This window comes from Brienomyrus brachyistius, chromosome 3 (assembly GCF_023856365.1).
Source record: "Brienomyrus brachyistius isolate T26 chromosome 3, BBRACH_0.4, whole genome shotgun sequence".
NCBI lineage: Eukaryota > Metazoa > Chordata > Actinopteri > Osteoglossiformes > Mormyridae > Brienomyrus > Brienomyrus brachyistius.
The window spans coordinates 30,369,168-30,396,853 of record NC_064535.1 but is presented as its reverse complement, the minus strand read 5'-3'; the positions used below and the strand labels follow the sequence as shown (position 1 = coordinate 30,396,853).

Below are 27,686 nucleotides of genomic sequence, written 5' to 3'. Positions count from 1 at the left end.
GTCTTGATGCAACACTAATTATGATGCTGTAGAAACAACACCAACACAATATCAGATCATGCATATCGTATCACCTATTGCAGCTCTATGCTATCTCCTATTCTGGCTGTATGGTTTCCCCTATTATGGCAGTGTAGTATCGCCTACTGTGGTTACATGGTATCACCTGTTTAGTGGCTTGTTTATGGGGAGGATGTCTACAGTCTATAGAGGGATCCAGACCTGAGAACCAGGTTACTCCATTCAGCAGCAGACAAGAAAGAGTCTGCCAGCATGGCTAGCATACAGACACACAGGAATCCATATTAATCACTCAGAGCCGTGGAAAAGATTTCAAGGTGCTTAAATACATTTAGATAAGATCAGGACCATTTCCTACCCGACAAATGTCACCAAGTTTTATTTCATTCTTCATCACCATATTTAGCACTAAAAGAATCTGGTTGGACTCCGATTTACTCCCACAGTCAAAAAACATGCTGAGTCTAATTGGAGTTACTAATTGCCCGTAGGAGTACATGTGTGCGTGAATGGTGTTTGAGTGTGTCCTGTGATGGGCTGGCCCCCTGTCCTGGGTTGTTCCCTGCCTCGTGCCCATAGCTTCCGGGATAGGCTCTGGACCCTCCACGACCCAGAAGGATAAGCGGTTTGGAAAATGGATGGATGGAATGATTTGGTAAATATCATTTCCAGCCTAATTAGCATCCAAATCTCAAAGGAGGAAAATTATTAGCATCTAATTCATATATCACAGAAATATTCTCATAAAATTTTGATATACAGGACAGTGCAAAGAGACAGATAAAATACCCTGAGTAAAGATATTTTTCAGAGAAGTCTCCGACCAAAACTGGTGGTAACTAAGGAGGGCTGCCTTTTATAAATGGATCCTTTCATCGTGTGATCTGTTGGACCGCATTTACAGTACTTGAGGATCGCTGAAAATGTTCAGTAAGGAAGATGCAGAGATTAGGTTGCCATGGAAACACTTTCACTGCTCAAAGCTCTATTCAGTCAGCCCCTGTGCTTTCAGCACCATGTCCTGATTGCTACTCCCCTGCAATGGACGTCCAATCACCAACCTGCAATTGTGGCGGGTAGCCCCTGTCTGCTTGGTGGAGGAGGCCTTTGACTTGGGGGTAAGAACATCCCCATTCTCTGAGGGAGTCATCTCCTTGACAGGCAGGGGTGGGGGTGCGGGTTCCTGAATCACCATGATGTCATCCTTGTTGTGCTGACCCAAGTGTAGCTTGGCGAAGTCAAAGCCTTTAACAGTTGGAGGCTGGAGCTGCTTGGGAAGGTTGGGTGGGCGGGTGGGGTGATTCGAGGACATAAGAAAAAAAGGAAAAAAAGGTAGGCAGGAACAGGGCCGGGCAGAACGGGAGGACAGGGGAGGAAGAGAGAGAGAGAAGCAAATGTGAGAACAAAGAGAGAGAAAGTGAGCACATCCCTCCAGCCAGGGAGGCCAGGTGCTGGATTAAAGGAGTGAGCCAGGCCACTCTCCAGTTACCTCGGGGATAGCCAACCAACAGCCAGCTCCCTACATTCCCTGGCAGGCCTCATTCAGGCGGCCATTAAAGAGTCATGAGAGCGGCCGTCCGGTATGAGTGGATGGACCACTGCATTTGCCATGAGAGGTTACTGTGGCAGACAGTCCTCAGGGAGGTACCCCCTCTCTGCCTCCCGAATCAGGCTTCTTCCTGCCCTCCCCCTCTACATGTTAAACAAGTCCCATCTTTAGAAAGGCACTATGCAGGCTATATGGAGGCCTCCTAGTAGTTGGCTGGGGTTAGCTTAGGAGGCTAATGGCCAACTGTAGCACAGCACACAGCCTACCCCTAAATCAGTACTTAATAGATCACTCATGCTTGTGAGCTCCTGAATTCAGGACTTCATTTTACCTCTAAAGAAGGGCTTTATGTAGTCAGCCCTCCAAAGCTCAACCAACAAAATTTTGGGGGCAAGTAGACAAAATGTATGGAAAACCTACTACCAGAATAAGGACCTCCCCAGGATTAATGGATTTCTAGAGGAACTTCCAGTTAAAATTTGGGGGACATACTTGTGCTTGCCTGCTCCTCTCAGCAACAAAAGGTGCAGTTGTGAAGTGGCAGACTTGCACAGCTACTTATTAATCTCAAGCCAGAAAGATAGGGGAGATCCACCTGAATGTCAAGGACAAACGGTGTGTTACAGCTGGCACATTGCCATGCCTTGTCACAGAGCAGTGTCACATTCTGTGAATCTTAAGCCTCTGGGGTCAAGTGCGTCGTCGGAGATGCAGCGTCTATTTCAGTTTATATCTCGCTGAAATCTTAATGTAAAATTATGAAAAAACGCTGACTAAATCTGTAATCTGTCTTCTTTTTAAAACGTCCATTCTCGGAAGAATTAAGGTTTTTAAAATTAGGTTAACTCGGCAAAAAATTAAAAGCATGTCACCTTTCTTAGTTTTACCTGCATCGGGGGCATGTAGTGCTGCCCTCACCTGAAGATCGCTATTCGCATTATAAATAGCCGCCTTTCCACGTATTCAAACCGTATTCGCATGATAATTAGATGAACAACGCAGTGGTGAAACGCGATACAAAATCATCCCCATCAGCACCATAAAAGGGCAGAATGTGCCCAGGTGTGAATGGCTCATGCATACACATTAGTTGCTACATATTCAATGAAACATATTCAGTTTTTCGTATTTATTTATCCAACTGAATGTTGCAACTACACCATTTAGTCATCTTCATATAGCCAAGACTTTGGTGATCAGATATCTCGGATCAAAACAAACTGCCAGCATTGCTTACTATGTACTTCTATAATGTTTCTGCAAGTGTTCCAAACTGCATCTTGCAATGTCTATACTTGTCATGCCCGGCTCGTCCGCTCCTCGCGTGTGTCACGCCCCCTGATTACCCACGTGTGCTTCCCTGATCATGCCCAGCTGTGTCCGATTACTTTGATTAGTCCTGTCCTATTTTAAGTCCTGGTCTTACCTGTTTCCCTGGTCTGTCATTGATGTGAGTCAGTGTCAAATGTTTCCTTCGCCCCGTCTCCCTAATAAATCCCCGTTTTCCCGTCTTTTGCCTGGCTGCCTGCTTCCTGCTTGTTGCCTGCCCGAGCGATCGCCCGCTCTCTCACCCAGCGATCGTGGTGATCGTGACAATACTTTGATGTCAAATTAAAACTTTTAAAAAAATCTTACATATTTACAACATATATTAAAATAAAGATGAGTGTAATGTCCCTAGAGCTAGCTTCTGTAGCCGAGGATCGGACCCGAGGAAGGTCCCTGCCTTTGGCCGCCGCCCAGATCACATCGCACCCGACCCCTATGGCCCCTCCCATGGGTGGTGAGCCCATTGGAGGGGGGACCCACGTGCCTTGTTCGGGCTGTGCCCGACCAGGCCCCATGGGTGTAGGCCTGGCCACCAGGCGCTCGTCATCGAGCCCCACCCCCAGGCCTGGCTCCAGGGGGGGGGCCCAGTGACCTGCGTCCAGGCAAGGGAAAACGTGGTTCCAAAATTGTTCTCTTCATAAGAGGTTTTCTGAGCCGCACTTCGTCTGGTGGAGGAGTTTAAGTATCTCGGGATCTTGTTCACGAGTGGGGGAACGATGGAACGGCAGGTCGACAGGCGGATCGGTGCGGCGTCAGCAGTAATGCGGGCGCTACATCGGTCTGTCATGGTGAAGAGAGAGCTGAGCCAAAAGGCAAAGCTCTCGATTTACCAGTCGATCTACATTCCTACCCTCACCTATGGTCATGAGCTATGGGTAGTGACCGAAAGAACGAGATCGCCTGTGCAAGCGGCCGAAATGAGTTTCCTCCGCAGGGTGGCTGGGCTCTCACTTAGAGATAGGGTGAGAAGCTTGATCATTCGGGAGGGACTCAGAGTAGAGCCGCTGCTCCTCCGCATCGAGAGGAGGCAGATGAGGTGGCTCGGGCATCTGAATAGGATGCCTCCGGGACGCCTCCCTGGGGAGGTGTTCCGGGTATGTCCCACTGGGAGGAGACCCCGGGGAAGACCCAAGACACACTGGAGAGACTATGTCTCCCGGCTGGCCTGGGAACGCCTCGGGATCCCCCCAGAAGAGCTGGATGAAGTGGCCGGGGAGAGGAAAGTCTGGGCTTCCCTGCTGAGACTGCTGCCCCCACGACCCGACCCCGGATTAAGTGGAAGATGATGGATGGATGGATGTATGAGTGTAATGACAAAACAAATATATAAGAAATAATGTATTTGCCATGAATTAAGTTTATGATATTTGAAGAAATGTGTGATCATGCCCCATTCAGTGAAAGTGTGTTTCCTACCCCTAGAACCCAGAGGGTTAAACAAAATAATGCAATGGAGCACACTGGCTGTCACACAACTTTCTTAGTAAAACCCGCCCTCCTGACTGACTTCACTGGGTCAAAAAGGAAAAGGGCCTTCCTGAACAACAGCTATGAATTTACATGCTTATTGATCCAACATTAACTAAAAAACCACCACCATCTGTCCTCTTGAATATATTGTATATATACTGTAGATTTGCAGAGCTGCTCATTATGTGGATGTCATGACACACTGTGTCCTGCAGAGGGCGCACACCTACTTCCTTCATCTTCTGCCTCTGCTGGATGGTGCTCATGGCGTCAGGCTGGAACTCCAGCTTGTCGGAGCGGCACAGCTTCCAGTAGAGGATGGCCACGATGACCACAGCCAGCAGCACGGGAGCCACCACACCCACGATGATCCACGCGTTGTTGGTGTGTGTCTCCGAGGGTGGGACAGACAGCTCCTCCACTGCTGTAGAATAAAAGAGCATCTGGTTGCACCCATGCCAAAACGACTCAGGTTCTGCTTTCGTTCTGGGACCAAACTTCTAAATATGGTATTAAAGCTGCTTCACGTTCCCTTCTGATAAGAGAACAAACATTTGCCTTTGGATTCAACAAGTTCAGTATGAATACCAAGAAAAAATAAATGATACAGACACACACACACACACACACACAGGCGATTGCAGGGCCCTGAGGGGAAGGTCACTCACTCTGTGCCAGCGTCCCCTGCACCCGGTAGCCCAGGACAATGGCGGCTCTCTGGACATCCACCTGGTTCAATAGACTAGAGGTGACCACAGCTGGCAGCCTCTCCCCTGTGGGACCCTCCACAAAATACACCATCTCCAGGGGGTAGTCTGAGCCCTTCAGCCTGGAAGTCTTCACAATCTGTGGGAGTGCGGGGAGCACGGGATAAGCAATGAACCAGGCCTAATCACCTATGACCTGTCACATGGACATGAACAAGGCACAGAAACAGAGGAACAGCTAAAGCATCAGGCACAGGGTCCATTCAGCACAAAGTACAGACACACTAAGTAGTATATCAAACACAGAAGTCATGATGTCACCACATTTATAGGGAACATACCTATACTGACTGATTGCAGGTAACATACAGGTACTAAGTGATTACAGACAATACACCTCTCATGACTGATTACAGATAACATATCAATGCAGGGGTTACACACCTTTACTGACTACTTAAAGGTGACACATCTGTACAGGCAGATTACAGATTACACCTGTACTAACTGATCATAAATAACACACCATTGCTGACCTATTACCGGTAGCATACCAGTCTGGGGGATTATTTGACAGGGTTTTGTTTGACGGTTCAGTGAGTATCATTGCTGCCCCCCCCCCCCCCATTGCTGGTTCAATTCCTGGTTGTGGGGTCTACAATACATATCACATTTCTTGTATTAACCTGAGTTTACCTAACACAGATCAAAGACATGCAGTTAGATGAACTGGTGTTGCCAAATGGTTCATCATATGTGAAGGACTGGAATCCCATCTTGGGAGTTCCCTGTCCTGTGCTACCTGGGATGCATTCCAAGGTCAGCATGACCCTCTATGAGATACTTTGGCAGCAGAATATCTCTTCCCTAGAATGCAGAACAGAAAATCCTCCTGCTTCTCAGGGCACGTGTAAAATAAACTGCAAAACTAGGGCAGACATTTGTCTTTTTTAACAGCTCCAACTGCCAGAAGTGGCTAGTAATAATGAGTCTGCCTGTAGCTCTGGCCCTGGGATACACGTAACACAGGATGAGAGGGGTGAAAAAAAGAAGCTGCGGCCTTGAGATGAATAGGCTGAGTCGCCATGGTTACGAAAGAAGAGGAGAGCAGGTGCCATGAAGAATGAACCTGATTAACAAGGCGACAAGCCTGCAGATATGAGAACACATCCATAGTACACAAAGCTAAAACTAAAGGAACAGTTATACAGATAACACGGATGTCAATACTGATGTGCATATGTTTGCATGCTACTGACTCATTCATGGTAATGTTGCCAGCACGCATGGTAATGCTGTAGTACCTGCACACTGTTATTCCCCACACTAGTGGCCCTCTTCCAACGGCGCGAGGCCCCCAGCACCTCTCCCAGCAGCAGAGCCAACCTCCTCTCCATCCGGGCCTGGAAAGTGCGCTCGCCCACCCGCTGATCCAGCACACCCAGCAGCACTGCAAGGCACAGAGGCACACAAGCATCATGGCAGGGCTGTACCTGGGCACCAAGCCTGGATCATGTGGCAGTCTACCTGTCTTAACCCAGGATGATCGCAGCACCTGGCTGACATTCAGTTCCGGGTAGTGAAATGCTGTGAATGAAAGGGAGATGAGAAAGATTCTCCAGCTGAACAGACTCAAAGCTCAACATGCCAGTCTACCACCAGAACACACAAGATGCAAAGGAGCAGGATTCGCTCCCAGGAACTAGGGGCAGAGGGCCTGACGTTCAACTAACGTTCAGCAATTTGCAGCACTGGGAAGCCCACATAGAAGCTGAACTCCACCATGGTGAGGAGCCGCAGGTGGCTGCTGACCAATGACCCCTCCAGGTAGCCACCGAAGTCACGCACAGCAAAGGTGATGTCTACTGGCGCCCTCTGCTGGCGCAGGGTTTTGGTGGCACCCATGGTGATGTTGATGATCTGTAACACAGTGTACAGTGTACATTCATCACACAGTGAAAGAGATGAGGAGCCTTGGGAAACGTTAATGATTCTTACTTCATTCCATTCCTTTAAGATTTGAATAACTGTCTTCTGATTATGTTCTTTAGCATCACTTTACTGAGTCTTTTGGGATATATTTCACTCTAAATAAGCTTAAGATTTACCAGAGAAGACTAGCTAATATTCTTTGCCATTTTTGTGGATAAGGATAATACACTTTGCAGAAGTAACCCACCCCACACAGTAGTTTTAAGTAGGTTTTAGCATGTGCAGCACTGCTGCCTGTACCTCTACCAGTGCCTCTATAGTATGATTCACCATTCCAACTCCTGTCATTCCTTCTATGCTTTGTGCATTCACTAGTGCTATGGCAATGCATGATACTATGATACATACCAATAAAAGGTACTAAGCTAGACTATCAACAATGCCGTTTAGGTAAAGGGCACTACAGGGAAACTTTCAACAACTTCGGCTAAGAGCTAAGCTAAACAAGGATCATGCTGAATCACAATCAGCTTTAGTCTGTTTAAATAGGCCCACTGAAGATGTGCTGAAGTCTGCAATAAAGCAGGAGACAACAGGAGAAGGCTCGGGCCTTATCACAGACCACTTAGCAGTAGACTTCTTTTTCTGGAGTGCCAATGAAATAATAATTCTCAGCAAGTGTAGATGTTTACACAAAGTCTCCAGAGGAGAGCAGTTCAGACTGAGAACAGCCAGAACCACTTCCCAACCACGGTTCAACTGGGAAATCCAGGTCTGAAGTAGAGCTGCTACCCTCCTACTGTGACTGTGAGTACTGGTCTTTTAGTCGACACAGTTCATAGGGTAACCGGCTCGCAGCCAAGATGGGAGCCGATGCAGACCCCTCACCTGTATGATGAAGTTGGTGGGGTTATGCATGCGGCGCCGCACCTCGGAGTAGGCCATGGTGAGACCCTTCTCGACATGCTCAGTGAAGCTGCAGACACGTATGTCCACGTGGGGGGGCACGAACTGCAACACTACAGGATCAGGAGCACCAGGTTCTCAGACAAATGCAAGACACTCACACCATCATAGAGTGCATGTGGACCACCTCCTCGAACTCCCACATGAGGACACCACTTACCCGAGTGAACCTGGTACTGGTTATTAGGCATGGGGTAAACAAGCGAGGCGGTGAGGGCAACGGAGGAGTCATGCTGTGACTGCCGCAGGGCGTTGATGACTGCCGCTGCCGTGTACAGCACAGACCCCGAGACAACACGGAACACGAAGTTGGGTGGGGCTTTCAGCACCTTCATGACAAACAGGACATCGCATCACAACAGACAAGAAATCACATCCCAACAGAAGGTGACAGTCATCCTTTCTCAGGCCAGCTGAAAAATACAAACTTTGCCCTAAACATTTATACAGGAAGTTATTCCAGAGGTGTGCTATACAAATCATTTATGCCATGACAAATTCTTTCTGATGCTAATGCACGGGTTTCATTTAACACAGACATATTGAGGAGATGGCATGGCTGGACCTTTTCATCATCTCAAAACTGCTCTGAAAGCCGGGGAAGTCCCAGCAACCCTGAGATGGCATTTCTCTGAACTTGAGGTTGGCAGCCTATTTCACCTAGCAGCCTGATACTGCAGCAATTTATTATAACCATTTGTGGAAATCCAGTTGCCATAGGTAATTGGGAAGAAAAAATGGAGTAGGGTCCCTCCATACCTGCAGCTCCACAGAACGGTTGAATTCTCTCTTCAAGATCTCCCGAAGGTGTGATTTGGCATACCCAGTGGTGGACTCCACAGGAAAACCTGAGTACATGAAGATGAGATGAGTTCAGCAAGTGGCTGAACCAGTCTCATTTGTTACTTTGCTATCATTGATTTCAATCTGCTTCACTTTCTCCTTAAATTTATACAAGTGCTACAAGTATTAAGCTTAAAAAAATAAACACTTAACAATACAGTATGAGATGAAAGAATGTATTACCGACTCTGATCAGGTAGGAGTCCGCCTTGGAGATGTTGCACAGGTACTGTCGGGGTGTTGTGGAGATGACTGCTCTGGTGGTTGTAACCAATGGGGAAGTAGTAGTAGTCAGCAAGGTGGTGGGGGTATAGGGCTTATTTGGGGTTGTTTTCATGGACGTAGTCGATGCCGTTGCCATATTGGCTGTGGGCAGCCACTCATCAGTACTCACTGCTGTGGACACTGATGTGATACCCACCGAAACAAGGCTCTGATCAGCCATGGCAGTGGGGTTGGACCTGATATTAGGAGTCGGTCCAGTTGCAGGTGCCGTCACTTTTGGTAAATCAGTCAGCATAGGCGTTGGTGCAGTACCAGCTGTTGTAGGGGTGAAGACTGCAGCTGAGCTGGGAGAAATCGGGGAATCATTGTGCTTCTGTCTGACAGTGAGCTGGGCAGTGCTTATATGGGAACTGACAGTGGCAGAATCCAATGACGGCAGATTTGAATTCATCTGTACAGCATTGGATTCCAAACTATTCCTAAGAAGGGTAGAGAGAGACAAGTATGGGGTCGGCACAGCCGAAGGCTCCAGCAAATGCTCTGGACCATTCACTGCTCCATTTTCTGACCTGTCTGTAGAACTGAGCATTTCTGCCCCCAGCACATCTGTGGAGGACCCCTCTGTAAAAAAGCTTGTGTCAGGGGATGATGACTTGTAGTCCATGTCCATAGCGACAGAGCTGGTAGGGGCAATGAGACTAGCCTCCATGGAAACGTAATGAACCGAGAATGTCAGATTCCTCCTCTGTTCAGCCAAGCTGCCATTCCCTCTTGCTAGAAGATTCGTGTAATACTCCAGGCTGTTCATGTCAGGTAACAGAATCTCAGTCGGTTCAATAGAGTACGTATCAGTCCAATCTAAGTCATGAGATAGTTTGACCTCGTTGTTTAGGGATGTGTTTGGCAGTTTGTGTGTTGGGTAACCATGAGAAAGTTGGACTGACAATTGATCTGCAGTGTGTAAACTGGCACCATAGGCCACCGAGGCTGTATGCGAACTAGAAATGCGGAGTGAAGACAGTGGTAGCACCACCCGGGAAGGGAACAAGGTGTCATAAACCTCAGCACTAGGTGCATCAATGTCATGCATGCCAAAAGGCAGGCTGGTAACCAGGCGGAATTCATTCTCTGACCCCATGAGAGTCAAAGTCTCCAAGTAATCCCCTGACCCCCAGTCAGCCTCTACAGTGTTAGATGGGTAGAAGTGCTCAGGTGAAACTAAGGTATGCTCTCCAGGGGCTGAACTGGCATGAAGTCTATTGAATGGTATGAGACTTGGAGTTACTATCTCTAGGGGGGTTAAGAACAGAGGAATGCCTTGGGCAACATTATTATGAGGCAAGCTGTGCGGAACCAAGCCTTTTACTGTTGGGGGCCCAGAGAACCTTTTTATAGGCATTGAGGAAGTCTCACCTGCTCTAGAAACTCTGTGCTTAGTAAAGGTGCTTGCTTGTTCTCCATTAGAAGCACCTGAATGGACCAATGGGGTAACTAATCTCAGAGGCAACAAGTGACCTGAAGAAAAGGGGACAGAGTGTGGGTCTAGGGGAGCAGGAGTAGATAAAGGGGTGTCTTGGGGTCCAGAGTTTTGGGAGGGCAGTAGACCCCGGTCAGAAGCTTGGGGTTGTGGACCAATTAGAAGAGCCATTGCTTTTCCCAGTGGAAGACCTGTTGGTCCTGAGGCTTCAGACGATGAAGAAGATAAGGATGATGATGATGACAATGATGAAGGAAAGGCAGGGTGCAATTCTGTTCTTCTTGATGGTCCATTCTGCATGCCCATTAGCATGTTAGAATCCAATAGAGATCCATCTGGGGTAAAGAACAAAGGAAAACATCAGCAAAAACTGACTGTAGCTGATGGTAGCAGAAAACAGCACACTTCAAGGTGTTAGGAAGGTGTGAGTTCTTCAAGGAAAAACACCCTCACACATCTGCAAGAAGGGCTGAATAACTGCCAGTCCAAATTAATTTGAAATGACTGAATATGCATCAAACACAGCATCCTATGACATCATTTTAAGCTTTCTGACAATGAAGAAAAAGTCAGAGCAGCTAGAAGGTCATCAATCATTCTACAGAGAACAAAGAACCAAACAAAGCTATTCAACCGAACGATGTCATTCACCTTAAGACTGTTCATGACACCAATTTGGTCATTCTGAAGACAGGCAAAAAAAACAAAAGAAACTGAAGAATATGGCTACTACGGATTAATGAATTTTAATAGAATCAATGTGAGGCTGACATCCCAGGCTGGCAGTCTCAAGCCATTCTGCTTTTATGGTGTACAAATAAAGGAATGGCAACACAAATTATGTCATATGGAGAACCATGCTCGTACAACTGGCAGCCTGAGGTATCCATTTAGAGAGCTGTCTAGGATTTGCCCATAATGAATAAGCATATAACGATGAACCGCGAATCAGTTAAAAATCGATGTAAATGAATGACGATTTAAACCGGCTGATGTGGAAAATGAATCGCTACTTTAGGAGTACTTCACAGTACTTTACTTAACAGAGAAACTGGTGTAATATTACATTTTATTTCACGACATCAGTTCGACGTCAGATGTCACTGCGTATTCACTTCGACGTCGTACGTTAGTTTTTAATTTTGACCGAAGGCGAGATGGCCAGCGAATTTGAAATTGAGGACGTACGGCCGATCTTAAATCAGCTGTGTGGCAGTATTTTTGTTTTCTGGTAATTATAAACGAAAACGGTGAGAAAAGCACAGACAAGACAAAAACTGCGTGCAAACATGTAAAAGACTGATAACATACACAAACAGCCCACGAACATGCTTCAGCATGTCCACCGGCATCACAGTGCACTCAATTCACCACCGCCAGCTAAGATTATTAAAAGGGAAAACCACGCTAAAAAGCTGCACATGCAAGCCTTAGTTTATTTGGTAACGCTTTATATTAAGTGCACCTTCATAATGCATTCATAGAACATTCATAAGCAGCATGCAAGTACGCTTTAACATCCTAATATCCCTTAACAGCTTTAATAGACATTGATGTAGAACAGCGCTATGAAAGCAAATGTTAAAAGACATTATGTCAGGACTTTCACTGAAGGCAGCAGAGCATCATATGTTACTGCTAACGTTTCGTGTTGTGTTCAGGTTGTTAAATAACATATACTGTCATTCTGATTTCTTTAGATAAACATTGACTTCATTGATATTGTTATTGATTTATCGACAGACCATCATACGTTTTAGACGTTATAATAACAACACTCTATTGATCCCCAAAGAGAGAAATTCTCTCCTTGCCTGCCCCCTCTTACTGTCCATGATACACAAGCACATATGTAGAAAAACGTCAGCTTGGAAGCCAAGGCTGGACTTAACCTACTCCTTAGGGTTCAACTGGAAACTGCCCCATGGCCGAGCGGTCTCAAGCCTCCCACGCAGCGTAAATGGCCTTTCAAAGTAAGGTGTATTCTGTTCTCCGAAGTAAGGCGTGGGTTCGAATCCAACTTCCGACAAAAGTTCTTCAATCGCTACAGCAGAATTTGAGCAACTGCTTGGCTTTAATTGCTTTGTTTTATTTTTGCGTTTCAGGCAAAACTACATAACACTTAAAGACACTACGGGCATGTAAATGGAGAACGAAATTATAGTTATACCGAATCTCCTACACACAATACCAAGGTTACCAACTTTGCTCAGCTGACCGGAGTGAGACGTTCAATTCCCGTAAGATTTCTTTGCGCCAGCCTGAGAGTCTGAAAACACGTCACACCAGATGCATGAGAGATGGAAAACTGGGATATTCAGTCGAATTAAATCAAATATGATGCTAAGTTAGTACTAAGTTAAAATATGTTCCGGACTTGTAACATGCACCCATGATTTGGAACAGTGGCCAGGCTGTCTCTGGCCACGCCCCCTACAGTCGGTCCGGCCCCTGGCTTTTCCTGAATTCTGATTTCTTTAGATAAACATTGACTTCATTGATATTGTTATTGATTTATCGACAGACCATCATACGTTTTAGACGTTATAATAACAACACTCTATTGATCCCCAAAGAGAGAAATTCTCTCCTTGCCTGCCCCCTCTTACTGTCCATGATACACAAGCACATATGTAGAAAAACGTCAGCTTGGAAGCCAAGGCTGGACTTAACCTACTCCTTAGGGTTCAACTGGAAACTGCCCCATGGCCGAGCGGTCTTAAGCCTCCTGCGCAGCGAAAATGGCCTTTCAAAGTAAGGGGTATTCCGTTCTCCGAAGTAAGGCGTGGGTTCGAATCCAACTTCCGACAAAAGTTCTTCAATCGCTACAGCAGAATTTCAGCCACTGATCGGCTTTAATTGCTTTGTTTTATTTTTGCGTTTCAGGCAAAACTACATAACACTTAAAGACACTACGGGCATGTAAATGGAGAACGAAATTATAGTTATACCGAATCTCCTACACACAATACCAAGGTTACCAACTTTGCTCAGCTGACCGGAGTGAGACGTTCAATTCCCGTAAGATTTCTTTGCGCCAGCCTGAGAGTCTGAAAACACGTCACACCAGATGCATGAGAGATGGAAACCTGGGATATTCAGTCGAATCAGATCAAATATGATGCTAAGTTAGTACTAAGTTAAAATATGTTCCGGACTTGTAACATGCACCCATGATTTGGAACAGACGGCAGGCTGTCTCTGGCCACGCCCCCTACACTCGGTCCGGCCCCTGGCTTTTCCTGAATTCTGATTTCTTTAGATAAACATTGACTTCATTGATATTGTTATTGATTTATCGACAGACCATCATACGTTTTAGACGTTATAATAACAACACTCTATTGATCCCCAAAGAGAGAAATTCTCTCCTTGCCTGCCCCCTCTTACTGTCCATGATACACGAGCACATATGTAGAAAAACGTCAGCTTGGAAGCCAAGGCTGGACTTAACCTACTCCTTAGGGTTCAACTGGAAACTGCCCCATGGCCGAGCGGTCTTAAGCCTCCTGCGCAGCGAAAATGGCCTTTCAAAGTAAGGGGTATTCCGTTCTCCGAAGTAAGGCGTGGGTTCGAATCCAACTTCCGACAAAAGTTCTTCAATCGCTACAGCAGAATTTCAGCCACTGATCGGCTTTAATTGCTTTGTTTTATTTTTGCGTTTCAGGCAAAACTACATAACACTTAAAGACACAACGGGCATGTAAATGGAGAACGAAATTATAGTTATACCGAATCTCCTACACACAATACCAAGGTTACCAACTTTGCTCAGCTGACCGGAGTGAGACGTTCAATTCCCGTAAGATTTATTTGCGCCAGCCTGAGAGTCTGAAAACACGTCACACCAGATGCATGAGAGATGGAAACCTGGGATATTCAGTCGAATCAGATCAAATATGATGCTAAGTTAGTACTAAGTTAAAATATGTTCCGGACTTGTAACATGCACCCATGATTTGGAACAGACGGCAGGCTGTCTCTGGCCACGCCCCCTACACTCGGTCCGGCCCCTGGCTTTTCCTGAATTCTGATTTCTTTAGATAAACATTGACTTCATTGATATTGTTATTGATTTATCGACAGACCATCATACGTTTTAGACGTTATAATAACAACACTCTATTGATCCCCAAAGAGAGAAATTCTCTCCTTGCCTGCCCCCTCTTACTGTCCATGATACACAAGCACATATGTAGAAAAACGTCAGCTTGGAAGCCAAGGCTGGACTTAACCTACTCCTTAGGGTTCAACTGGAAACTGCCCCATGGCCGAGCGGTCTTAAGCCTCCTGCGCAGCGAAAATGGCCTTTCAAAGTAAGGGGTATTCCGTTCTCCGAAGTAAGGCGTGGGTTCGAATCCAACTTCCGACAAAAGTTCTTCAATCGCTACAGCCGAATTTCAGCCACTGATCGGCTTTAATTGCTTTGTTTTATTTTTGCGTTTCAGGCAAAACTACATAACACTTAAAGACACTACGGGCATGTAAATGGAGAACGAAATTATACTTATACCGAATCTCCTACACACAATACCAAGGTTACCAACTTTGCTCAGCTGACCGGAGTGAGACGTTCAATTCCCGTAAGATTTCTTTGCGCCAGCCTGAGAGTCTGAAAACACATCACACCAGATGCATGAGAGATGGAAACCTGGGATATTCAGTCGAATCAGATCAAATATGATGCTAAGTTAGTACTAAGTTAAAATATGTTCCGGACTTGTAACATGCACCCATGATTTGGAACAGACGGCAGGCTGTCTCTGGCCACGCCCCCTACACTCGGTCCGGCCCCTGGCTTTTCCTGAATTCTGATTTCTTTAGATAAACATTGACTTCATTGATATTGTTATTGATTTATCGACAGACCATCATACGTTTTAGACGTTATAATAACAACACTCTATTGATCCCCAAAGAGAGAAATTCTCTCCTTGCCTGCCCCCTCTTACTGTCCATGATACACAAGCACATATGTAGAAAAACGTCAGCTTGGAAGCCAAGGCTGGACTTAACCTACTCCTTAGGGTTCAACTGGAAACTGCCCCATGGCCGAGCGGTCTTAAGCCTCCTGCGTAGCGAAAATGGCCTTTCAAAGTAAGGGGTATTCCGTTCTCCGAAGTAAGGCGTGGGTTTGAATCCAACTTCCGACAAAAGTTCTTCAATCGCTACAGCCGAATTTCAGCCACTGATCGGCTTTAATTGCTTTGTTTTATTTTTGCGTTTCAGGCAAAACTACATAACACTTAAAGACACTACGGGCATGTAAATGGAGAACGAAATTATAGTTATACCGAATCTCCTACACACAATACCAAGGTTACCAACTTTGCTCAGCTGACCGGAGTGAGACGTTCAATTCCCGTAAGATTTCTTTGCGCCAGCCTGAGAGTCTGAAAACACGTCACACCAGATGCATGAGAGATGGAAACCTGGGATATCCAGTCGAATCAGATCAAATATGATGCTAAGTTAGTACTAAGTTAAAATATGTTCCGGACTTGTAACATGCACCCATGATTTGGAACAGACGGCAGGCTGTCTCTGGCCACGCCCCCTACACTCGGTCCGGCCCCTGGCTTTTCCTGAATTCTGATTTCTTTAGATAAACATTGACTTCATTGATATTGTTATTGATTTATCGACAGACCATCATACGTTTTAGACGTTATAATAACAACACTCTATTGATCCCCAAAGAGAGAAATTCTCTCCTTGCCTGCCCCCTCTTACTGTCCATGATACACAAGCACATATGTAGAAAAACGTCAGCTTGGAAGCCAAGGCTGGACTTAACCTACTCCTTAGGGTTCAACTGGAAACTGCCCCATGGCCGAGCGGTCTTAAGCCTCCTGCGCAGCGAAAATGGCCTTTCAAAGTAAGGGGTATTCCGTTCTCCGAAGTAAGGCGTGGGTTCGAATCCAACTTCCGACAAAAGTTCTTCAATCGCTACAGCCGAATTTCAGCCACTGATCGGCTTTAATTGCTTTGTTTTATTTTTGCGTTTCAGGCAAAACTACATAACACTTAAAGACACTACGGGCATGTAAATGGAGAACGAAATTATACTTATACCGAATCTCCTACACACAATACCAAGGTTACCAACTTTGCTCAGCTGACCGGAGTGAGACGTTCAATTCCCGTAAGATTTATTTGCGCCAGCCTGAGAGTCTGAAAACACGTCACACCAGATGCATGAGAGATGGAAACCTGGGATATTCAGTCGAATCAGATCAAATATGATGCTAAGTTAGTACTAAGTTAAAATATGTTCCGGACTTGTAACATGCACCCATGATTTGGAACAGACGGCAGGCTGTCTCTGGCCACGCCCCCTACACTCGGTCCGGCCCCTGGCTTTTCCTGAATTCTGATTTCTTTAGATAAACATTGACTTCATTGATATTGTTATTGATTTATCGACAGACCATCATACGTTTTAGACGTTATAATAACAACACTCTATTGATCCCCAAAGAGAGAAATTCTCTCCTTGCCTGCCCCCTCTTACTGTCCATGATACACGAGCACATATGTAGAAAAACGTCAGCTTGGAAGCCAAGGCTGGACTTAACCTACTCCTTAGGGTTCAACTGGAAACTGCCCCATGGCCGAGCGGTCTTAAGCCTCCTGCGCAGCGAAAATGGCCTTTCAAAGTAAGGGGTATTCCGTTCTCCGAAGTAAGGCGTGGGTTCGAATCCAACTTCCGACAAAAGTTCTTCAATCGCTACAGCAGAATTTCAGCCACTGATCGGCTTTAATTGCTTTGTTTTATTTTTGCGTTTCAGGCAAAACTACATAACACTTAAAGACACTACGGGCATGTAAATGGAGAACGAAATTATAGTTATACCGAATCTCCTACACACAATACCAAGGTTACCAACTTTGCTCAGCTGACCGGAGTGAGACGTTCAATTCCCGTAAGATTTCTTTGCGCCAGCCTGAGAGTCTGAAAACACGTCACACCAGATGCATGAGAGATGGAAACCTGGGATATTCAGTCGAATCAGATCAAATATGATGCTAAGTTAGTACTAAGTTAAAATATGTTCCGGACTTGTAACATGCACCCATGATTTGGAACAGACGGCAGGCTGTCTCTGGCCACGCCCCCTACACTCGGTCCGGCCCCTGGCTTTTCCTGAATTCTGATTTCTTTAGATAAACATTGACTTCATTGATATTGTTATTGATTTATCGACAGACCATCATACGTTTTAGACGTTATAATAACAACACTCTATTGATCCCCAAAGAGAGAAATTCTCTCCTTGCCTGCCCCCTCTTACTGTCCATGATACACGAGCACATATGTAGAAAAACGTCAGCTTGGAAGCCAAGGCTGGACTTAACCTACTCCTTAGGGTTCAACTGGAAACTGCCCCATGGCCGAGTGGTCTTAAGCCTCCTGCGCAGCGAAAATGGCCTTTCAAAGTAAGGGGTATTCCGTTCTCCGAAGTAAGGCGTGGGTTCGAATCCAACTTCCGACAAAAGTTCTTCAATCGCTACAGCAGAATTTCAGCCACTGATCGGCTTTAATTGCTTTGTTTTATTTTTGCGTTTCAGGCAAAACTACATAACACTTAAAGACACTACGGGCATGTAAATGGAGAACGAAATTATAGTTATACCGAATCTCCTACACACAATACCAAGGTTACCAACTTTGCTCAGCTGACCGGAGTGAGACGTTCAATTCCCGTAAGATTTCTTTGCGCCAGCCTGAGAGTCTGAAAACACGTCACACCAGATGCATGAGAGATGGAAACCTGGGATATTCAGTCGAATCAGATCAAATATGATGCTAAGTTAGTACTAAGTTAAAATATGTTCCGGACTTGTAACATGCACCCATGATTTGGAACAGACGGCAGGCTGTCTCTGGCCACGCCCCCTACACTCGGTCCGGCCCCTGGCTTTTCCTGAATTCTGATTTCTTTAGATAAACATTGACTTCATTGATATTGTTATTGATTTATCGACAGACCATCATACGTTTTAGACGTTATAATAACAACACTCTATTGATCCCCAAAGAGAGAAATTCTCTCCTTGCCTGCCCCCTCTTACTGTCCATGATACACGAGCACATATGTAGAAAAACGTCAGCTTGGAAGCCAAGGCTGGACTTAACCTACTCCTTAGGGTTCAACTGGAAACTGCCCCATGGCCGAGTGGTCTTAAGCCTCCTGCGCAGCGAAAATGGCCTTTCAAAGTAAGGGGTATTCCGTTCTCCGAAGTAAGGCGTGGGTTCGAATCCAACTTCCGACAAAAGTTCTTCAATCGCTACAGCAGAATTTCAGCCACTGATCGGCTTTAATTGCTTTGTTTTATTTTTGCGTTTCAGGCAAAACTACATAACACTTAAAGACACTACGGGCATGTAAATGGAGAACGAAATTATAGTTATACCGAATCTCCTACACACAATACCAAGGTTACCAACTTTGCTCAGCTGACCGGAGTGAGACGTTCAATTCCCGTAAGATTTATTTGCGCCAGCCTGAGAGTCTGAAAACACGTCACACCAGATGCATGAGAGATGGAAACCTGGGATATTCAGTCGAATCAGATCAAATATGATGCTAAGTTAGTACTAAGTTAAAATATGTTCCGGACTTGTAACATGCACCCATGATTTGGAACAGACGGCAGGCTGTCTCTGGCCACGCCCCCTACACTCGGTCCGGCCCCTGGCTTTTCCTGAATTCTGATTTCTTTAGATAAACATTGACTTCATTGATATTGTTATTGATTTATCGACAGACCATCATACGTTTTAGACGTTATAATAACAACACTCTATTGATCCCCAAAGAGAGAAATTCTCTCCTTGCCTGCCCCCTCTTACTGTCCATGATACACGAGCACATATGTAGAAAAACGTCAGCTTGGAAGCCAAGGCTGGACTTAACCTACTCCTTAGGGTTCAACTGGAAACTGCCCCATGGCCGAGCGGTCTTAAGCCTCCTGCGCAGCGAAAATGGCCTTTCAAAGTAAGGGGTATTCCGTTCTCCGAAGTAAGGCGTGGGTTCGAATCCAACTTCCGACAAAAGTTCTTCAATCACTACAGCAGAATTTCAGCCACTGATCGGCTTTAATTGCTTTGTTTTATTTTTGCGTTTCAGGCAAAACTACATAACACTTAAAGACACTACGGGCATGTAAATGGAGAACGAAATTATAGTTATACCGAATCTCCTACACACAATACCAAGGTTACCAACTTTGCTCAGCTGACCGGAGTGAGACGTTCAATTCCCGTAAGATTTCTTTGCGCCAGCCTGAGAGTCTGAAAACACGTCACACCAGATGCATGAGAGATGGAAACCTGGGATATTCAGTCGAATCAGATCAAATATGATGCTAAGTTAGTACTAAGTTAAAATATGTTCCGGACTTGTAACATGCACCCATGATTTGGAACAGACGGCAGGCTGTCTCTGGCCACGCCCCCTACACTCGGTCCGGCCCCTGGCTTTTCCTGAATTCTGATTTCTTTAGATAAACATTGACTTCATTGATATTGTTATTGATTTATCGACAGACCATCATACGTTTTAGACGTTATAATAACAACACTCTATTGATCCCCAAAGAGAGAAATTCTCTCCTTGCCTGCCCCCTCTTACTGTCCATGATACACAAGCACATATGTAGAAAAACGTCAGCTTGGAAGCCAAGGCTGGACTTAACCTACTCCTTAGGGTTCAACTGGAAACTGCCCCATGGCCGAGCGGTCTTAAGCCTCCTGCGCAGCGAAAATGGCCTTTCAAAGTAAGGGGTATTCCGTTCTCCGAAGTAAGGCGTGGGTTCGAATCTAACTTCCGACAAAAGTTCTTCAATCGCTACAGCCGAATTTCAGCCACTGATCGGCTTTAATTGCTTTGTTTTATTTTTGCGTTTCAGGCAAAACTACATAACACTTAAAGACACTACGGGCATGTAAATGGAGAACGAAATTATAGTTATACCGAATCTCCTACACACAATACCAAGGTTACCAACTTTGCTCAGCTGACCGGAGTGAGACGTTCAATTCCCGTAAGATTTCTTTGCGCCAGCCTGAGAGTCTGAAAACACGTCACACCAGATGCATGAGAGATGGAAACCTGGGATATTCAGTCGAATCAGATCAAATATGATGCTAAGTTAGTACTAAGTTAAAATATGTTCCGGACTTGTAACATGCACCCATGATTTGGAACAGACGGCAGGCTGTCTCTGGCCACGCCCCCTACACTCGGTCCGGCCCCTGGCTTTTCCTGAATTCTGATTTCTTTAGATAAACATTGACTTCATTGATATTGTTATTGATTTATCGACAGACCATCATACGTTTTAGACGTTATAATAACAACACTCTATTGATCCCCAAAGAGAGAAATTCTCTCCTTGCCTGCCCCCTCTTACTGTCCATGATACACAAGCACATATGTAGAAAAACGTCAGCTTGGAAGCCAAGGCTGGACTTAACCTACTCCTTAGGGTTCAACTGGAAACTGCCCCATGGCCGAGCGGTCTTAAGCCTCCTGCGTAGCGAAAATGGCCTTTCAAAGTAAGGGGTATTCCGTTCTCCGAAGTAAGGCGTGGGTTCGAATCCAACTTCCGACAAAAGTTCTTCAATCGCTACAGCAGAATTTCAGCCACTGATCGGCTTTAATTGCTTTGTTTTATTTTTGCGTTTCAGGCAAAACTACATAACACTTAAAGACACTACGGGCATGTAAATGGAGAACGAAATTATAGTTATACCGAATCTCCTACACACAATACCAAGGTTACCAACTTTGCTCAGCTGACCGGAGTGAGACGTTCAATTCCCGTAAGATTTCTTTGCGCCAGCCTGAGAGTCTGAAAACACGTCACACCAGATGCATGAGAGATGGAAACCTGGGATATCCAGTCGAATCAGATCAAATATGATGCTAAGTTAGTACTAAGTTAAAATATGTTCCGGACTTGTAACATGCACCCATGATTTGGAACAGACGGCAGGCTGTCTCTGGCCACGCCCCCTACACTCGGTCCGGCCCCTGGCTTTTCCTGAATTCTGATTTCTTTAGATAAACATTGACTTCATTGATATTGTTATTGATTTATCGACAGACCATCATACGTTTTAGACGTTATAATAACAACACTCTATTGATCCCCAAAGAGAGAAATTCTCTCCTTGCCTGCCCCCTCTTACTGTCCATGATACACAAGCACATATGTAGAAAAACGTCAGCTTGGAAGCCAAGGCTGGACTTAACCTACTCCTTAGGGTTCAACTGGAAACTGCCCCATGGCCGAGCGGTCTTAAGCCTCCTGCGCAGCGAAAATGCCCTTTCAAAGTAAGGGGTATTCCGTTCTCCGAAGTAAGGCGTGGGTTCGAATCCAACTTCCGACAAAAGTTCTTCAATCGCTACAGCAGAATTTCAGCCACTGATCGGCTTTAATTGCTTTGTTTTATTTTTGCGTTTCAGGCAAAACTACATAACACTTAAAGACACTACGGGCATGTAAATGGAGAACGAAATTATAGTTATACCGAATCTCCTACACACAATACCAAGGTTACCAACTTTGCTCAGCTGACCGGAGTGAGACGTTCAATTCCCGTAAGATTTATTTGCGCCAGCCTGAGAGTCTGAAAACACGTCACACCAGATGCATGAGAGATGGAAACCTGGGATATTCAGTCGAATCAGATCAAATATGATGCTAAGTTAGTACTAAGTTAAAATATGTTCCGGACTTGTAACATGCACCCATGATTTGGAACAGACGGCAGGCTGTCTCTGGCCACGCCCCCTACACTCGGTCCGGCCCCTGGCTTTTCCTGAATTCTGATTTCTTTAGATAAACATTGACTTCATTGATATTGTTATTGATTTATCGACAGACCATCATACGTTTTAGACGTTATAATAACAACACTCTATTGATCCCCAAAGAGAGAAATTCTCTCCTTGCCTGCCCCCTCTTACTGTCCATGATACACAAGCACAAATGTAGAAAAACGTCAGCTTGGAAGCCAAGGCTGGACTTAACCTACTCCTTAGGGTTCAACTGGAAACTGCCCCATGGCCGAGCGGTCTTAAGCCTCCTGCGCAGCGAAAATGGCCTTTCAAAGTAAGGGGTATTCCGTTCTCCGAAGTAAGCCGTGGGTTCGAATCCAACTTCCGACAAAAGTTCTTCAATCGCTACAGCCGAATTTCAGCCACTGATCGGCTTTAATTGCTTTGTTTTATTTTTGCGTTTCAGGCAAAACTACATAACACTTAAAGACACTACGGGCATGTAAATGGAGAACGAAATTATAGTTATACCGAATCTCCTACACACAATACCAAGGTTACCAACTTTGCTCAGCTGACCGGAGTGAGACGTTCAATTCCCGTAAGATTTCTTTGCGCCAGCCTGAGAGTCTGAAAACACGTCACACCAGATGCATGAGAGATGGAAACCTGGGATATTCAGTCGAATCAGATCAAATATGATGCTAAGTTAGTACTAAGTTAAAATATGTTCCGGACTTGTAACATGCACCCATGATTTGGAACAGACGGCAGGCTGTCTCTGGCCACGCCCCCTACACTCGGTCCGGCCCCTGGCTTTTCCTGAATTCTGATTTCTTTAGATAAACATTGACTTCATTGATATTGTTATTGATTTATCGACAGACCATCATACGTTTTAGACGTTATAATAACAACACTCTATTGATCCCCAAAGAGAGAGAAATTCTCTCCTTGCCTGCCCCCTCTTACTGTCCATGATACACAAGCACATATGTAGAAAAACGTCAGCTTGGAAGCCAAGGCTGGACTTAACCTACTCCTTAGGGTTCAACTGGAAACTGCCCCATGGCCGAGCGGTCTTAAGCCTCCTGCGCAGCGAAAATGGCCTTTCAAAGTAAGGGGTATTCCGTTCTCCGAAGTAAGGCGTGGGTTCGAATCCAACTTCCGACAAAAGTTCTTCAATCGCTACAGCAGAATTTCAGCCACTGATCGGCTTTAATTGCTCTGTTTTATTTTTGCGTTTCAGGCAAAACTACATAACACTTAAAGACACTACGGGCATGTAAATGGAGAACGAAATTATAGTTATACCGAATCTCCTACACACAATACCAAGGTTACCAACTTTGCTCAGCTGACCGGAGTGAGACGTTCAATTCCCGTAAGATTTCTTTGCGCCAGCCTGAGAGTCTGAAAACACGTCACACCAGATGCATGAGAGATGGAAACCTGGGATATTCAGTCGAATCAGATCAAATATGATGCTAAGTTAGTACTAAGTTAAAATATGTTCCGGACTTGTAACATGCACCCATGATTTGGAACAGACGGCAGGCTGTCTCTGGCCACGCCCCCTACACTCGGTCCGGCCCCTGGCTTTTCCTGAATTCTGATTTCTTTAGATAAACATTGACTTCATTGATATTGTTATTGATTTATCGACAGACCATCATACGTTTTAGACGTTATAATAACAACACTCTATTGATCCCCAAAGAGAGAAATTCTCTCCTTGCCTGCCCCCTCTTACTGTCCATGATACACAAGCACATATGTAGAAAAACGTCAGCTTGGAAGCCAAGGCTGGACTTAACCTACTCCTTAGGGTTCAACTGGAAACTGCCCCATGGCCGAGCGGTCTTAAGCCTCCTGCGCAGCGAAAATGGCCTTTCAAAGTAAGGGGTATTCCGTTCTCCGAAGTAAGGCGTGGGTTCGAATCCAACTTCCGACGAAAGTTCTTCAATCGCTACAGCAGAATTTCAGCCACTGATCGGCTTTAATTGCTTTGTTTTATTTTTGCGTTTCAGGCAAAACTACATAACACTTAAAGACACTTCGGGCATGTAAATGGAGAACGAAATTATAGTTATACCGAATCTCCTACACACAATACCAAGGTTACCAACTTTGCTCAGCTGACCGGAGTGAGACGTTCAATTCCCGTAAGATTTCTTTGCGCCAGCCTGAGAGTCTGAAAACACGTCACACCAGATGCATGAGAGATGGAAACCTGGGATATTCAGTCGAATCAGATCAAATATGATGCTAAGTTAGTACTAAGTTAAAATATGTTCCGGACTTGTAACATGCACCCATGATTTGGAACAGACGGCAGGCTGTCTCTGGCCACGCCCCCTACACTCGGTCCGGCCCCTGGCTTTTCCTGAATTCTGATTTCTTTAGATAAACATTGACTTCATTGATATTGTTATTGATTTATCGACAGACCATCATACGTTTTAGACGTTATAATAACAACACTCTATTGATCCCCAAAGAGAGAAATTCTCTCCTTGCCTGCCCCCTCTTACTGTCCATGATACACAAGCACATATGTAGAAAAACGTCAGCTTGGAAGCCAAGGCTGGACTTAACCTACTCCTTAGGGTTCAACTGGAAACTGCCCCATGGCCGAGCGGTCTCAACCTTCGACGCAGCTTAAATGGCCGTTCAAAGTAAGGTGTATTCTGTTCTCCGAAGTAAGGCGTGGGTTCGAATCCAGCTTCCGACAAAAGTTCTTCAATCGCTACAGCCGAATTTCAGCCACTGATCGGCTTTAATTGCTTTGTTTTATTTTTGCGTTTCAGGCAAAACTACACAACACTTAAAGACACTACGGGCATGTAAATGGAGAACGAAATTATAGTTATACCGAATCTCCTACACACAATACCAAGGTTACCAACTTTGCTCAGCTGACCGGAGTGAGACGTTCAATTCCCGTAAGATTTATTTGCGCCAGCCTGAGAGTCTGAAAACACGTCACACCAGATGCATGAGAGATGGAAACCTGGGATATTCAGTCGAATCAGATCAAATATGATGCTAAGTTAGTACTAAGTTAAAATATGTTCCGGACTTGTAACATGCACCCATGATTTGGAACAGACGGCAGGCTGTCTCTGGCCACGCCCCCTACACTCGGTCCGGCCCCTGGCTTTTCCTGAATTCTGATTTCTTTAGATAAACATTGACTTCATTGATATTGTTATTGATTTATCGACAGACCATCATACGTTTTAGACGTTATAATAACAACACTCTATTGATCCCCAAAGAGAGAAATTCTCTCCTTGCCTGCCCCCTCTTACTGTCCATGATACACAAGCACATATGTAGAAAAACGTCAGCTTGGAAGCCAAGGCTGGACTTAACCTACTCCTTAGGGTTCAACTGGAAACTGCCCCATGGCCGAGCGGTCTTAAGCCTCCTGCGCAGCGAAAATGGCCTTTCAAAGTAAGGGGTATTCCGTTCTCCGAAGTAAGGCGTGGGTTCGAATCCAACTTCCGACAAAAGTTCTTCAATCGCTACAGCAGAATTTCAGCCACTGATCGGCTTTAATTGCTTTGTTTTATTTTTGCGTTTCAGGCAAAACTACATAACACTTAAAGACACTACGGGCATGTAAATGGAGAACGAAATTATAGTTATACCGAATCTCCTACACACAATACCAAGGTTACCAACTTTGCTCAGCTGACCGGAGTGAGACGTTCAATTCCCGTAAGATTTCTTTGCGCCAGCCTGAGAGTCTGAAAACACGTCACACCAGATGCATGAGAGATGGAAACCTGGGATATTCAGTCGAATCAGATCAAATATGATGCTAAGTTAGTACTAAGTTAAAATATGTTCCGGACTTGTAACATGCACCCATGATTTGGAACAGACGGCAGGCTGTCTCTGGCCACGCCCCCTACACTCGGTCCGGCCCCTGGCTTTTCCTGAATTCTGATTTCTTTAGATAAACATTGACTTCATTGATATTGTTATTGATTTATCGACAGACCATCATACGTTTTAGACGTTATAATAACAACACTCTATTGATCCCCAAAGAGAGAAATTCTCTCCTTGCCTGCCCCCTCTTACTGTCCATGATACACAAGCACATATGTAGAAAAACGTCAGCTTGGAAGCCAAGGCTGGACTTAACCTACTCCTTAGGGTTCAACTGGAAACTGCCCCATGGCCGAGCGGTCTTAAGCCTCCTGCGCAGCGAAAATGGCCTTTCAAAGTAAGGGGTATTCCGTTCTCCGAAGTAAGGCGTGGGTTCGAATCCAACTTCCGACAAAAGTTCTTCAATCGCTACAGCAGAATTTCAGCCACTGATCGGCTTTAATTGCTTTGTTTTATTTTTGCGTTTCAGGCAAAACTACATAACACTTAAAGACACTACGGGCATGTAAATGGAGAACGAAATTATAGTTATACCGAATCTCCTACACACAATACCAAGGTTACCAACTTTGCTCAGCTGACCGGAGTGAGACGTTCAATTCCCGTAAGATTTCTTTGCGCCAGCCTGAGAGTCTGAAAACACGTCACACCAGATGCATGAGAGATGGAAACCTGGGATATTCAGTCGAATCAGATCAAATATGATGCTAAGTTAGTACTAAGTTAAAATATGTTCCGGACTTGTAACATGCACCCATGATTTGGAACAGACGGCAGGCTGTCTCTGGCCACGCCCCCTACACTCGGTCCGGCCCCTGGCTTTTCCTGAATTCTGATTTCTTTAGATAAACATTGACTTCATTGATATTGTTATTGATTTATCGACAGACCATCATACGTTTTAGACGTTATAATAACAACACTCTATTGATCCCCAAAGAGAGAGAAATTCTCTCCTTGCCTGCCCCCTCTTACTGTCCATGATACACAAGCACATATGTAGAAAAACGTCAGCTTGGAAGCCAAGGCTGGACTTAACCTACTCCTTAGGGTTCACCTGGAAACTGCCCCATGGCCGAGCGGTCTTAAGCCTCCTGCGCAGCGAAAATGGCCTTTCAAAGTAAGGGGTATTCCGTTCTCCGAAGTAAGGCGTGGGTTCGAATCCAACTTCCGACAAAAGTTCTTCAATCGCTACAGCAGAATTTCAGCCACTGATCGGCTTTAATTGCTTTGTTTTATTTTTGCGTTTCAGGCAAAACTACATAACACTTAAAGACACTACGGGCATGTAAATGGAGAACGAAATTATAGTTATACCGAATCTCCTACACACAATACCAAGGTTACCAACTTTGCTCAGCTGACCGGAGTGAGACGTTCAATTCCCGTAAGATTTCTTTGCGCCAGCCTGAGAGTCTGAAAACACGTCACACCAGATGCATGAGAGATGGAAACCTGGGATATTCAGTCGA

The 27,686-nt window shown here is 45.2% G+C and overlaps 1 protein-coding gene across 3 annotated transcripts in view; it reads right to left on the bottom strand.

Annotated features, from left to right (window-relative positions):
• si:ch211-1e14.1 (UPF0606 protein KIAA1549) overlaps nucleotides 1-27,686 on the bottom strand; it is a 100,070-nt gene that overhangs the window by 18,421 nt on the left and 53,963 nt on the right. The window contains exons 2-11 of one of the 3 annotated variants that reach the window (XM_049007591.1): nucleotides 9,001-10,854; nucleotides 8,734-8,822; nucleotides 8,135-8,303; nucleotides 7,897-8,027; nucleotides 6,810-6,996; nucleotides 6,604-6,663; nucleotides 6,381-6,526; nucleotides 5,038-5,215; nucleotides 4,600-4,793; nucleotides 1,083-1,291 (exon numbers count right to left, since the gene is read on the bottom strand). In XM_049007591.1, coding sequence (XP_048863548.1) covers nucleotides 1,083-1,291; nucleotides 4,600-4,793; nucleotides 5,038-5,215; nucleotides 6,381-6,526; nucleotides 6,604-6,663; nucleotides 6,810-6,996; nucleotides 7,897-8,027; nucleotides 8,135-8,303; nucleotides 8,734-8,822; nucleotides 9,001-10,854 — 3,217 coding nt within the window. The remainder of the gene's footprint in view (nucleotides 1-1,082; nucleotides 1,292-4,599; nucleotides 4,794-5,037; nucleotides 5,216-6,380; nucleotides 6,527-6,603; nucleotides 6,664-6,809; nucleotides 6,997-7,896; nucleotides 8,028-8,134; nucleotides 8,304-8,733; nucleotides 8,823-9,000; nucleotides 10,855-27,686) is intronic. The other 2 variants (XM_049007592.1, XM_049007593.1) reach the window with 2 other exon arrangements.